Raw genomic sequence first — 15,150 nt, 5'->3', positions numbered from 1 at the left:
TGAGCTGCACTACCTGAGCCACTTGTGTGGGTTGTAGACTCCGTCTCATGCTACCACTAGATTGAAAGCACCGCCAGCATTCAAAAGTGACCAAAACATCAGCCAGGAAGCATAGGAACTGAGAAGTGGTCTGTGGTCACCACCTGCAGAACCACTCCTTTATTGGGGGTGTCTTGCTAATTGCCTATAATTTCCACCTGTTGTCCATTCCATTTGCACAACAGCATTTGAAATGTATTGTCAATCAGTGTTGCTTCCTAAGTGGACAGTTTGATTTCACAGAAGTGTGATTGACTTGGAGTTACATTGTGTTGTTTAAGTGTTCCCTTTATTTTTTTTAGCAGTGTATATTACACAAACACACACACATACAGCTGAAGTCGGAAGTTTACATACACTTGGTTGGAGTCATTAAAACTATTTTTTCAACCACTCCACACATTTCTTGTTAACAAACTAGAGTTTTTGTAAGTCGGTTAGGACATCTAATTTATTCATGACAAGTAATTTTTCCAACAATTGTTTACAGACGGATTATTATTATTTCACTGTATCACTTTTCCAGTGGGTCAGAAGTTCACATACACTAAGTTGACTGTGCCTTTAAACAGCTTGGAAAATTCCAGAAAATTAAGTCATGGCTTTAGAAGCTTCTGATAGACTAATTGACATAATTTGAGTCAATTGGAGATGCACCTGTGGATGTAATTCAAGGCCTACCTTCAAACTCATTGCCTCTTTGCTTGACATATTGGGAAAATCCAAATAAATCAGCCAAGACCTCAAAAAAATTGTACATCTCCACAAGTCTGGTTCATCCTTGGGAGCAATTTCCAAATGCCTGAAATTACCACGTTCATCTGTACAAACAATAGTACGCAAGTATAAACACCATGGGACCACGCAGCCGGCATACCGCTCAGTAAGGAAACGCGTTCTGTCTCCTAGAGATGAACGTACTTTGGTGTGAAAAGTGAAAATCAATCCCAGAACAACAGCAAAGGACCTTGTGAAGATGCTGGAGGATACAGGTACAAAAGTATCTATATCCACAGTAAAACGAGTCCTATATCGACATAACCTGAAAGGCCGCTCAGCAAGGAAGAAGCCACTGCTCCAAAACCACCATAAAAAAAGCCAGACCACGGTCTGCAACTGCACATGGGAACAAAGATCGTACTTTTTGGAGAAATGTCCTCTGGTCTGATGAAACAAAAATAGAACTGTTTGGCCATAATGACCATTATTTTGTTTGGAGGAAAAAGGGGGAGGCTTGCAAGCCCGAAGAACACCATCCCAACCGTGAAGCACGGGGGTGGCAGCATCATGTTGTGGGGGTGCTTTGCTGCAGGAGGGACTGGTGCACTTCACAAAATAGATGGCATCATGAGGTAGGAAAATTAAGTGGATATATTGAAGCAACATCTTAAGACATCTGTCAGGAAGTTAAAGCTTTGTTGCAAATGGGTCTTCCAAATGGACAATGACCCCAAGCATACTTCCAAAGTTGTGGCAAAATGGCTTAAGGACAACAAAGTCAAGGTATTGGAGTGGTCATCACAAAGGAGGAATGGGCCAAAAATTCACCCAACTTATTGTGGGAAGCTTGTGGAAGGCTACCTGAAAAGTTTGACCCAAGTTAAACAATTAATGGCAATGCTACCAAATACTAATTGAGTGTATGTAAACTCCTTACCCACTGGGAATGTGATTAAAGAAATAAAAGCTGAAATAAATCACTCTACTATTATGATATTTCACATTCTTAAAATAAAGTGGTGATCCTAACTGACCTAAAACAGGGAATTTTGACTAGGATTAAATGTCAGGAATTGTGAAAAACTGAGTTTAAATGTAGTTGGCTGACACGGAACCCAAACCGTCTGCGCGCGCCATCGTGCATAAATATATTTTGTCCCCCTACACCAAACGCGATCACGACACACAGGTTAAAATATCAATACAAACTCTGAACCAATTACATTAATTTGGGGACAGCATTAAATATTAAGGCAATATAGCTTGCACTTGCTAGCTAATTTGTTCTATTTAGCTAGCTTGCTGTTGCTAGCTAATTTGTCCTGGGATAAAAACAGAGTTATTTTACCGGAAATGCACAAGGACTTCTATTCCGACAATTAATCCACACATAAAACGGTCAACCGAATGGTTTCTAGTCATCTCTCCTCCTCCCAGGCTTTTTCATCTTTGAACTTATATGATGATTGGCATCTAAACTTTCATAGTATTACCACGATGACCGGCAAAACATTTAGTCTTTCCCACTTGGGTATAACCAATGAGGAGATGCCACGTGGGTACCTGCTTCTATAAACCAATGAGGAGATGGGAGAGGCAGGACTTGCAGCGCGGTCTGCGTCAGAAATAGGAATGACTTCTATTTAGCCCTTGGCAACGCAGATGCTCGTTGGCGCGCACGAGCAGTGTGGGTCCAATAATTCATTAACATGGATATCAACATTTATTTTTGCAAGCGGTGGTCAGCCTGTAAGGTGTATGTAAACTTCCGACTTCAACTGTATATTTATTTTTTAGCTAAACAGGTGGGGCTCAAAACGCCATTGGTGCAAAAAATGAAGTGGCTATGTTGAGCGAAAAAGTTAGCATTTGAAACAAGTCCTATATGCTATTTTCTTTTGTTATTTGGCAACTTTAGTTGTGAATGATACAAACCTTAGAATATGCCTCAGAAATCAAAAGACTTATGGGCTGCATGATGCAACTATAAGCTATTAATGATTTGAGAAAGTTGCAAAGTAAGCTTGTGCTCCGTTTTCTCCAGCTCCAGTTGTTTTCTCCAGCGATCATTATTTCACACATCAGAATATTCTCAATTTAATCTCGTCTTTACTATTATGTACATTTTGTTTAGATTTAGAATGGCCCATTATGGGTAGGAACAGGGGCAAGAGACATGTCATCCATAGGCCCTCTATAGGAATGGAGGCCACTTTCCCACCGGTATATCCCATGTGGGATAGGCTACTCAGGTTATTTCACCATGCACAAGTGACATTCCCCCCAAACTATGTATGCCATGGGCTCTCCAGCCCTGTTCCTGCAGTTACCCAGTGCTTAATTTGGGAAACAAAGTGAAATCTGTTCGGGAACATCAACGAAACAACTTTCATTAAACTGTTGACAGCCCCTCTCGACACGCTGTAGAAAGCAATGAAGGCAAGAGGGGAGGAGATAGATACGGTGGTGAAATATTCTGTAGCTAAAGTTAATGTGTCAGTCTATTAATTATGAAAATATAAATAATGTCCTATTACTAGGCTTTTCAAAATACAAATTCACTATAATGTTCTGTAGGCTAACTCAATTAAATCCTTTTAATTTTTTTATCATTTTTCTGCCTTCTGTAATATGCCGGTAGGCTATGTATTGTATAAAAGCACGATCATTATTTTAATTCTGTTTTTTTTGGGGGGGGGGCTTATACATAGGCCTTTGTGTATCCACAAGCTCTAATATGCATATGTGTGTTTTGAATTAATCATCACTTTAGAAGGCACTGTCTATTTCTTTAAGCTTTGAAACAACGTCCAATGTTAACCACTCAGTTTCAACCTGTTATTGAACTTTTTCAAATTGATCAATCCGGTGAGGTGAGTTTTAAAAGCACAATGTTTTGATGACAAGTTTTTGATGTGATTTTCAATTGCATTTACATTTATGTCAGAGTGGTTAGAGGGACAATAGAGCCCCGAGTAATAGGCCATTAGCGACCTGATGATCGTTAGTGAGTTGGGTACTACTAACATGTCCAGCGTGCATAAAAGGAGATTACCGTGGCTCAACGGGTCATGACTCATGACTGCCGGTGTGGCGGTAATGCAGTCACTGCAATAGCCCTAGTTAGGGCCGTGTGAATAGCGATGGAAATGGCATCTTCCATGGATCTTTTGGAGTGGTAGGCAAACTCGAGTGGTTCCAGCGTGCCTGGCATGCTGGCCTTGTGGGCCATGACCAGTCTCTCAAAGCACTTCATGATGACCGGGGTGAGTGCGACGACAGGATAGTCATTTGGGCATCTCACCTTGGTTTTCTTGGGCACTGGGATGATGGTGGTCTCCTTGAAGCAAGTGGGGACGACAGCCTGGGACTGTCCGTGAAGACATCCGCCAGCTGGTCGGCACACACTCAGAGGACATGGCCAGGGGTGCCATCTGGGCCGGAGAGTTTTCCTCACATCAGCCTCGGATAGCGAAAGCACTGGTCGTCCGTAGCAGCGAGAGCCTTCCTGAATGGCTTGGCATTGTCTGCCTCGAAGCAAGCATAGAATGTGTTAAGCTCATCTGAGAGGGAGACATTTTAGCATCAGAAACTCCAGGTCATGTGAACAGGAGCTAGAGATGTTTTCAATTTCGGTACACCAGGAAATGTTGATCTGGAAGCATACACTTCTAGCTTGCTCTCACCATAAGCCGCCGTTCGATTCATAATGGAAAATGGATCGAATGGTTGATATGCACAGTTGAGTGTATTGTCCTTCAGCCACGTTTCTGTAAACATAAAGACAGCATTCCCAGATGTCCCTCTGCAATGGAACATTTGTTTTTCCTTATTGGACCGGTCCAGGTAGTCTGTCCCTGCTTCACTCAGTATTCTTCCATTTGGTGGTACATTTTTTTTAAGTCCAGTTTGCCTTTTTTATATCTGTAAATGTAGTTTTGATGCTACCAAATTTCTGCTATTGTACTTTTCCACAAATAAATCATAGGGATTTTGTTGTACACACACACACACACGGTGTTAACCTTTTGATATTTTACTTGGCAACATATTTCTTGAACAGAACTGAAAAACTGGAAAGCAGTAGTAAAGGGTCATAAAAAAAACGTGATTTTTTTTTTGCTTCATCTAATTGATCGTAGCAGGTTCAGATGGTAACAGACTGAAGCCAACACTAATTCTGAATCTAGTCTTGTCAACCATCTATATTGAACAAAAATATAAAACAATTTAAGATTTTACTGTTATTTAAACGCCACACCTGTCAGGTGGATGGATTATCTTGGCAAAGGAGAAATGCTCACTAACAGGGATGTAAAACATATTTGTGCACAAAACTTGACAAAAATACGCTTTGTGTGTATGGAACATTCCTAGGGTTAATTTATTTCAGCTCATGAAACATGGGACCAACACTTTACATCTTACGTTTATATTTTTGTTCAGTGTATCATTTTATACAGTAGCAGCACATTAAAAATACCCACTGTTACCCCAACCCCTCTCACACATACTCTTGCTCACATACAGATAAATAAATCAAACTGGGCCTCCCGAGGGGCTGTGCCACAACCGGCCGTGGCTGGGAGTCCCATAGGACGGCTCACAATTGGCCCAGCGTCGTCAGGTTTAGGGGAGGGTTTGGCAGGGGGGGGGGGCTTTACTTGGATCATCGCGCTCTAGTGACTTCTTGTGGCGGGCCGGGTGCCAGCAGACTGATCCCGGTCGCCAGATGGGCGGTGTTTCCTCCTGTTGCGGCTGGCTTCCGGGTTAAGCTGGCGGGTGTTAAGGAGCGCGGTTAGGCAGGTCATGTTTCAGAGGACGCATGACTCCACCTTTGCCTCTCTCAAGCCAGTTGGAGTTTCATCGATGAGAGAAGATTGAAATTTGTGAGAAAAATAGGAAAAACAAAATACAATAGTAAAACATTTATTTTTTATATACAATAAACTACACTATTCACTTCCAATATTTACATCTACATCTAAAAATCTAGATATTATCACACATCTACAGTAAATGCCTTATATACACACACACACAATCACCTCGAGCTCAACCTCGACAAGACGGAGCTGCTCTTCCTAACAGGGAAGGCCTTCCCGCTCCAAGACCTCTCCTTTCATGGTTGACAACTCCACGGTGTCCCCCGCCCGGAGTGCAAAGAATCTTGGCGTGACCCTGGACAACACCCTGTCATTCTCTGCAAACATCCAAGCAGTGTCTCGGTCGTACTCAACATCCGTAGAGTACGACCCTACCTCACGCAGGAAGGGGGGCAGGTGCTAATCCAGGCACTTGTCATCTCCTGTCTGGACTACTGCAACGCACTGTGGGCTGTGTTCCCCGCATCAAACACCTGCAACCTGTCCCAAACGCTGCATGATGTACAACCTTCCCAAGTTCACCCATGTCACCCTGCACACGTCACTGGCTTCCAGTTGAAGTTTGCCTCCACTACAAGACCATGGTACTTGCCTATGGAGAAGCAAGAGGAACTGCCCCTCCCTACCACTAGGCTATGCTCTACCCTACACCTCAACCCGAGTACTCCTATCTACCACCTCCCTTTAAGCCCAGTCAAAGATCCCCCACCCCCATACTACCACTGACTTGGCTGATGGCTACTATAATGCACTTACTATGACAGAGATGGCTAGGTGGGACAACCACATATATTTTAAGATGAATGCACAAACTAAGACGCTCTGGATAATAGCGTCTGCTAAATGACGAATGTAAATGTAATATCATGGCCTCGTTTACAGTGTATTCATACTTAGTGTCTCTTCTTTGCCTTCTCGTTTTTCTTCTGTTCCTGGTATTCAACAATCTTTTTGTGGAAAATTCCTGAAAAAAAAAAAAAGAGTAGATGATTAATTTACTCCTTTATGATAAGCAAACATATACCCCAGGAACAAGCTGGCTTCATTACCATGGTTAACAACTTCAGAAATGGTTTCTAACACATAAGTAGCATCTTTCAAATACTGTTCGGTTATGTAAGTATGTATAATTTAAATAAACTCTCCCTCGCACAAGCACCTTGCTGGGGGCTCCCTGGCTGCTGCTCCACCTCCTGGATAAACAGGTCAAACATCTGGGTCTGGAGGAACTTCTTGACAAAGTGCCGCGTGGTCTTGGACTTGATGGTCTTGTAGAAGGCTCTGCTCTGGAACACCCCTGGCTGGCCCTTGCTGTTCCGCGTCACGTACAAATCAAAATGGCCAACAGTCTTCACGAAGAAGGGCAGGAAGGCTTCCGAGACCACGCTGTTCAGCTCCTCCACGGCTGAGGGGGAAATGGTACACACACGGTCCTCAGAGAGGTGTCATTTGAGAGTGCTCATGAGCCATAACACTCTGGCTCTCCAGTACCACAGTAAGGCATCACATTGACCTTCCACCAGTTTGTGTTACTATGATGACACATGCTAATTTTCCTTAACCTCTCATAACTTCGAAAAGATCAAAGAAAGCATGAAGTAATCTACAGGCAACTGCCAAAATAAAGGATATACCAACGTAAAGACAAAGTGTCTTAATAGGGCGTTGGGGCACCACGAGCCACCAGAAAAGCTTCGATGCACCTTGGCATAGATTCTGCACGTGTCTGGAACTCCATTCGTCCATGAGAAATTCCAGAATTTAATGTTTTCTTGATGGTGGTGGAAAACGCCATCTCAAGCGCCACTCTAGAATCTCCCATAAGTGTTCAATTGGGTTGAGATCTAGTGACTGAAACCAACTTTAAACCCCCTATGCTCCTTTGAGACCTCTCAAAAAGTCAGATCTCTTCTAGCCATGGTAGCCAAGATAATGGGCAACTGGACATTTTTATACATGACCCCTAAGCGTTGAATGTTTTAATTGCTTAAATAACTCAGGAACCACACCTGTGTGGAAGCACCTACTTTCAATATACTTTGTATCCCTCATTTACTCAAGTTCTTCATTTATTTTGTCAGGAACCTGTATTTTCAGAGGTTACAGTTAATAAAATGCATGTATTCATATCACATTTGAATTGTGTCAACGTATGTCTATCTGAACACCTGATGTGGTACTGCAGGTGCAAAAGTGCGATAATCTCTGGACACTTCGTGAAAGAATACCCCATGCAACACATCATTTGCATTTTGGATAATCAGCTTTTTTATATATGAAAATACTCACTGGATGTTTCTTTCCTGTTTCTTAGTGCCTGCAGTATTTCATCTTGAAGCTTAGGGGGCAGAATAGACTTCTCATCCCCGATCTATGAAACAGAGGAACCGTATTCAATGGTATGTCAAAGCAAAAAATACCCCCCATAGTTTTAAAGCTGCAGTATGTAACTTTTTGGGCGACCTGACCAAATTCACATAGAAATGTGAGTTATAGATCTGTCGCTCATTGAAAGGAAGTCTAGGAAGCTGTAAATCGGTTCAGTGTGTGTTATTTCTATGCTTCCCGTTCTTAAGTTTTGTTTGTGTCTTTTACTTGTCGGTTTTGTACACCAGCTTCAAACAGCTGAACATACAATATTTTTGGTCATTGAAAATATATTCGAAAGCAGATCATTTATTTTTGTTTTAGAGTTAATATCATGCAATTCTACACATTTTGCCATGGGGCATAAAGAAAATTAGCTGTTTTACAACCAATTTCCTACCATTGAATACATTTTGCCAAGGGTAGAGAGAAATGTTTGCAATTTTGAATATGAAATCTGAGTAAGACTGTCTAACAAAAACAAAATGGGGGCTTCCCGGCCGGTAATTCAACTACAATTACTAAGTTTAGATAATTGTTAAGTTAGTCTAGAGGCCAATTAAAACAATGTTAGCTGACATGGGCTAATTGAGTGACTTTCAGTGACTGACTGACTGACAGACATAAGTGAAAAACTGCTGATGCACAATCAAGTTTCAAAATTGCACCCTGTGCATTCTATTCTAACTTGCAACAGTCAGTGAAGACCCCACCAAGTTAAAAAAAAATATATATATATACAGTACCAGTAAAACGTTGACTCAAACCCTTGACTGAGTAGGTTCTTCTTTCACTATTTCTACATTGTAAAATAATAGTGAAGACATCAAAACTATGAAATAACACATGGAATCATGTATTAACCAAAAATGTGTTATATCAAAATACATTTTAAATTTGAGATTCTTCAAAGTAGCAACCCTTTGCACACTCTTGGCATTCTCTTAACCAGCTTCACCTGGAATGATTTTTCAACAGTCTTGGAGTTCCCACATATGCTGAGCACTTGTAGGCTGCTTTTCCTTCTCTGAGGTCCAACTCATCCCAAACCATCTCATTTGGGTTGAAGTTGGGTGATTGTGGAGGCCAGGTCATCTGATGCAGCATTCCATCACTCTCCTACTTGGTCAAATAGCCCTTACACAGCCTGGAGGTGTGTTTTGTGTCATTGTCCTGTTGAAAATGAAATGATAGTGGGACTAATTGAAAACCAGATGGGATGGCGTATCGCTGTAAAATGCTGTGGTAGCAATGCTGGTTAAGTGTGCCTTGAATTGTAAATAAATCACCGACAGTGTCACCATCAAAGCACCCCATCACACCTCCCCCTCCATGCTTTAAGGTGGGAACCACACATGCAGAGATCCGCTTATCTACTCTACATCTCAAAAAGACACGGCGGTTGGAACCAAAAATCTCAAAATGAGACTCAGACCGAAGGACAGATTTCCACCGGTCTAAGGTCCATTGCTCGAGTTTCTTGGCCCAAGCAAATATCTTCTTCTTATTGGTGTCCTTTAGTGGTTTCTTTGCTGCAATTCGACCATGAAGGCCTGATTCATGCAGTCTCCTCAGAACAGTTGATGTTGAGATGTCTGTTACTTGAACTTACCATCCATTCTGAGGATGGTAACTAATGAACTTATCCTCTGTGTCTTCCTTTCCCGTGGCAGTCCTCATGAGAGCCAGTTTCATCATAGCACTTAATGGTTTTTGCGACTGCACTTGAAACTTTCAAAGTTCTTAATTTTCCAGATTGACTGACCTTCATGTAAAAGGTAACAGACTGTCATTTCTCTGATTATTCTTGCCATATAACAACAACAACTGACTGGCAAACGCATTAACTTCTTATGGCTGCAGGGGCAGTATTGAGTAGCTTGGATGAAAGGTGCCCAGAGTAAACACTAGAAGTTTAGAAGTTAGAAGTTTCTAAAACTGTTTAAAGGATGTCTGTTAGTATAACAGAACTCATATGGCAGGCAAAAACCTGAGAAGAAATCCAAACAGGAAGTGAGAAATCGGAGGTTGGTCAATTTTCAACCCAGCCCCTATTAAATACACAGTGGGATATGGATAAAGTTGCACTTCCTAGGGTTTCCACTAGATGTCAACCGTCTTTAGAAACTTGAATGAGGCTTCTACTGTGTTGTGGAGCCGGATGGGAGCTCTTTGAGTCAGTGGTTTGGCAGAGAGCCAGGTCCTGGTCACGCGCATTTCACATGATAGGGACATGCGTTCCATGGCTTTCCTACAGACAGACACAGGAATTCTCCAGTTGGAACTTTATTGAAGATTTATGATAACATCCTAAAGATTGATTCTATACTTAGTTTGACAAGTTTCTTCGACCTGTAATATAACTTTTTGAAGTTTTCATCCGATGTTCGGATGGACCTGCACAAGCGTTTGGATTTGTGTACTAAACAAAAGTAGCTACTTGGACATAAATAATGGACATTATCGAACAAATAAAGCATTTATTGTGGAACCGCGATTCCTGGGAGTGCATTCTGATGAAGATCATCAAAGGTAAGGGAATATTCTAATATTCTAATGTCACCCCGCTCCTCCGCTCTCTCCACTGGCTTCCAGTTGAAGCTCGCATCCGCTACAAGACCATGGTGCTTGCCTACGGAGCTGTGAGGGGAACGGCACCTCAGTACCTCCAGGCTCTGATCAGGCCCTACACCCAAACAAGGGCACTGCGTTCATCCACCTCTGGCCTGCTCGCCTCCCTACCACTGAGGAAGTACAGTTCCCGCGCAGCCCAGTCAAAACTGTTCGCTGCTCTGGCCCCCCAATGGTGGAACAAACTCCCTCACGATGCCAGGACAGCGGAGTCAATCACCACCTTCCGGAGACACCTGAAACCCCACCTCTTTCAGGAATACCTAGGATAGGATAAAGTAATCCTTCTCACCCCCCTTAAAAGATTTAGATGCACTATTGTAAAGTGGCTGTTCCGCTGGATGTCTTAAGGTGAACGCACCAATTTGTAAGTCGCTCTGGATAAGAGCGTCTGCTAAATGACTTAAATGTAAATGTAAATATTTATAATGTGATTTCTGATCAACACGGCGGATATTTTTTTTATTTTTCTGAGCACCGTCTCAGATTATTGCATGGTTTGCTTTTTCCGTAAAGTTATTTTGAAATCTGACACAGCGGTTGTATTAAGGAGAGGTATATCTATATTTCCATGTCTAAGAATTGTATTTTCATCGACATTTATAATGAGTATTTCTGTGAAATGATGTGGCTCTCTGCAATATCACCGGATGTTTTTGGAACTAGTGAACGTAAAGCGCCAATGTATACTGAGATTTTTTTATATAAATATACACTTTATTGAACAAACCATACATGTATTGTGTAACATGAAGTCCTACGAGTGTCATCTGATGAAGATCATCAATGGTTAGTGATTAATTGTATCTCTATTTGTGCTTTTTTTGACTCCTCTCTTTGGCTGGAAAAATGGCTGGGTTTTTCTGTGAGTTGGTGGTCACCTAACAATCGTTTGTGGTGCTTTTGCTGTAAAGCCTATTTGAAATCAGACACTGTGGTGGGATTAACAACAAGATAACCTTTAAAACTATATAAAATATATGTATGTTTGAGGAATTTTAATTATGAGATTTGTTGTTTTGAATTTGGCGCCCTGTACTTTCACTGGCTGTTGTCATATCGATCCCGTTAACGGGATTGCAGCCCTATAAGAAGAAATTACACAAATTCTAGGTGACTACCTCATGAAACTGGTTGAGAGAATACCAAGAGTGTGCAAAGCTGTCATCAAGGCAAAGGGTGGCTACTTTGAAGAATCTCAAATATAAAATATATTTGGATTTGCTTAACACATTTTTGGTTACTACATGATTCCATTTGTTATTTCATAGTTTTGATGTCTTCACTATTATTCTACAATGTAGAAAAAAGTAAAAATAAAGAAACTCTGGAATGAGTAGGTGTCAAACTTTTGACCGGTACTGTATGAGGGCCTTCAAAAGAGGGGCCCCGCCAGTTGCCCATTCCTGCTCTACACTATACTTGCTTGTCTTGTCAAACTGAAATTAGGAAAACTATTAGAATTTTAGCAACCAGGAAATGGTGGAGCGATTTTTGCATAGTGCATATGTAAGTGCAAAACAGTGAAAAAAAGAATTTCAATTCAAAAGCATGCGTTCAAGTAAATGTGATACTTAATTGTGTCTGTAAACGTAGGCCATTCGTTCCACTCTTCAGACAACACAGGACAGATATTTCAGACACTTACTTGAACTAGGAAAGTGTCCTTCCGATCCTCTGACAAGTCCACCACAAGGAGCTGTGTTAGGGAGAACAGAGCCTAGAATTAATATTTCAACACCAATCCATTACCATTACAACTAGACTCCCAAACTTTCCATCCAGTCATTCAGGGGATCTCTCAAATCATCTATCCTTGATTCTTCACATCTTCAACTCATCAGAATGCATTGGAGAAGGGAACCTTTGACCTCTTCCAATATGTTGAGGTGGCAAGGAAAGATGAATTGAGATAGACCGTGGCTCTGATCCAGGAACAACCCCTTAGCCCCTACCTCCTTGGAAGTTCCTGCGCTTTAACAGAGAGGCTAGCAGACTTTGCCATATTGCTTATACCTATCCAAGGGGTAATGGGTTGCTTCTGAAAGGCCCACATTAGCAGCTCTAATCCTTAACGTTTCTCTGGTGCTAACACTGCTGTAGCCTCAGGGGGCCATCCTTCTATTATTAAAAGTCTCTACCGTACTTTACCCCTGTTTAGAGTCTTCCTGCCAACCTGTTCCCATGGCTTTCGGAATGTACATGATCAGGGTGTCCAAGGCTAATGGGGAGGGGGGGGGGGGGGGACTCACGTCGGTCTGGTCCGTGACCTGATCCATTAGCCGCTTCTGCACTCCCAGCAGGTAGGGGGTGGGGGCCATAACAACGTCAATGAGGATCTCAGGGACTATGGAGATGAAAGTGTGTTGCCAGGTGAATGGATAGAGGAGGGCGGCCACAGCGTGGATCACCTGGGACAGGGTGCTGTGGAGGGGTCAGACTTAATCAGTGTATGTGTGTCACTGTGTGAAGTAGTTAAGCTCTCAATTGATGAAGTTGACGCATGCGTGTCTGAGAGGACTAAAATAATGGTGTGTGTGCGCAGTACCTGAGCTCCACGGCTATGAAGACAATGCGTCGCTCCATAACGGCGGCAGCGAACACCAGCACCACCTCCTCATTGGTCAAGCAACGGAAGAGCGTGCGGAAGTCCACGTGCTCCAGCCACGAGTCCAACGGACGCGTCAGACTGATGATCTGAAGGAGACAATCAATTCTTATTGTTATATACAGTAAATGTCCCCACCATCACCAACATGTTACATACAGTAAGGTAATAAAGTTGATTTATTGTTTAATGGATTTTTTGTGTGTTTTTTGTAATGCGAGCAAGCGGAGAACAACTTTACCTCAAGATAGTTCAGCCTGTTGATAAGCATGGCTTAACTCTTAGTATAATGGCAAAGATTTTGGAATGGCAGTCAATGGGGACAGGGTTTGAATCCTAGTCGGGGTACCCTCCTAATTAACTACAATAGTCCCATTGAAAGCATGTCCTAGCCACAACTGCGGCACAGTTGATTTTTCTGAGGCATAGTTCAGCCTCAATTTTTCATGAGTGTACTTGCTGAAATATATAGCAGTTTACTAAAGTAATCACACCTAAACGTACAGATACAATACAGCAACAACTAGAGTGTGTGTGGGGGTTAATTGCGGAAAAAAGGACCTGAAAGATGGAATGTTGCAGGATGGGATTGGTGTTACTGGGATTTTAGCCCTGGGACAACATTGAGTAAGAGGGCAGGTTCAGACACAGCACCACACACACACACATATCAGTGCTGTGTGTGTGTGTAGACACACAGATGTTTTGTTTAACCAGTCATATACACCACACTTTCCCCAATGGTGCCAGAGCAGTAACTTGGGGTTATCCAAAATGAATGCAAATGACTAAACATACACACTGTGGAATGTGTGTACACAAATGTCCACTATTCTTGCAGACATTGACGTTCCTATTGTCACGTTGGCTGTGTGTGTCACCTCTGCCTTAGTGCATCTCTTTTCTTATCAGCATTATCCCAGGCTAAATGGATTTCCTTTTCTTTTCAGTCAATGCATCTCCAACTGCTGGCATGGTCTCCTAGATCTCTAGCTGTGTGCTTTATTTTGACTTCCTGTAGCTTGGAAGAGGAGTACCCCTCATCCAGAATCTCTTTTCTCCTGGCCTGGATGATCAGATTGGTGACGGGGCCGGAGTATGTTTCCACCATATTGCTCATCACCAATCAATGTGGACATTTCTCATCTTTTGGAACTGTGTATTCTGGTTTTCATTACAACCAATTATTCCCATCATCCTAATGTTTTGTTATGACGTGCCCTAATGAATACCACCCAAGTCTCAAGGAAGACCATGGAGTCGTTCCATGTCATGTCAGCAAGCCATAAAACATTTTGTTGAAATGAACATTTGAAACTAAATTGATTGCACCCAATTTGGCCCTTTTATAGGACTCTCACAATATTCAACAAATATAGTACCCAACATACAATTTGGCCCGAACATTATCCTACCATTGGGTAGACATGATGAATCCAATAAAATAGTCAGTCACACATGGACCTCCTAAACCCCACGCCAATCCCACCCCAACAACCAGTATCAGTTCTCTATATCTGAGAAGTAGTATGGAGCTGCGGCTTGGAGTTTTGCTTCCTCACCCATTCAATGTATTCCCTGTGATTCTGATGGTTTTTTTCCCCCTGTTCAGAGAAATTAGCCATTGATGTCGTTTGCATTATTTATCATAAAATAGTGTGAAAGTACCAGGGGTGTATCCATTATGGACACGTTCACCGTTTAAGAACCAAACGGAAGTAAACAAAGCAAAACAAGAGTTTATATTGGACAGATTCAGGTTAGGCCCCTCCCTGTTCAGCTTAAGAAACAGAATCGGCGTAATGAATACGCCCCCAGGTTTCGCCCACTAGATGCTGCTGTTCCTGCCACACCCTTTTATACATTCTCCTGAAAGCAAGTCCTTCTCTTAGAAACTTA

At 42.1% G+C, this 15,150-nt stretch overlaps 1 protein-coding gene across 4 annotated transcripts in view; it reads right to left on the bottom strand.

The window, feature by feature from the left end:
- Nucleotides 1-5,112: 5,112 nt before the first annotated feature.
- The window catches only part of LOC115102593 (DENN domain-containing protein 2D-like), a 50,871-nt gene continuing 40,833 nt past the window's right edge, over nt 5,113-15,150 (bottom strand). For 3 of the 4 annotated variants that reach the window (XM_029622701.2, XM_029622700.2, XM_065005551.1), the window contains 6 exons: nt 13,192-13,340; nt 12,896-13,067; nt 12,292-12,342; nt 7,935-8,016; nt 6,805-7,050; nt 5,113-6,609 (listed from right to left, as the gene is read on the bottom strand). In XM_029622701.2, coding sequence (XP_029478561.1) covers nt 6,539-6,609; nt 6,805-7,050; nt 7,935-8,016; nt 12,292-12,342; nt 12,896-13,067; nt 13,192-13,340 — 771 coding nt within the window. In that variant the 3' untranslated portion in view covers nt 5,113-6,538. The remainder of the gene's footprint in view (nt 6,610-6,804; nt 7,051-7,934; nt 8,017-12,291; nt 12,343-12,895; nt 13,068-13,191; nt 13,341-15,150) is intronic. The other variant, XM_029622699.2, reaches the window with a different exon arrangement.

This window comes from Oncorhynchus nerka, linkage group LG20 (genome assembly GCF_034236695.1).
Source record: "Oncorhynchus nerka isolate Pitt River linkage group LG20, Oner_Uvic_2.0, whole genome shotgun sequence".
Lineage (NCBI taxonomy): Eukaryota > Metazoa > Chordata > Actinopteri > Salmoniformes > Salmonidae > Oncorhynchus > Oncorhynchus nerka.
Note: the sequence above shows the minus strand (reverse complement) of the source record. Positions and strands in the feature narration are given on the sequence as shown.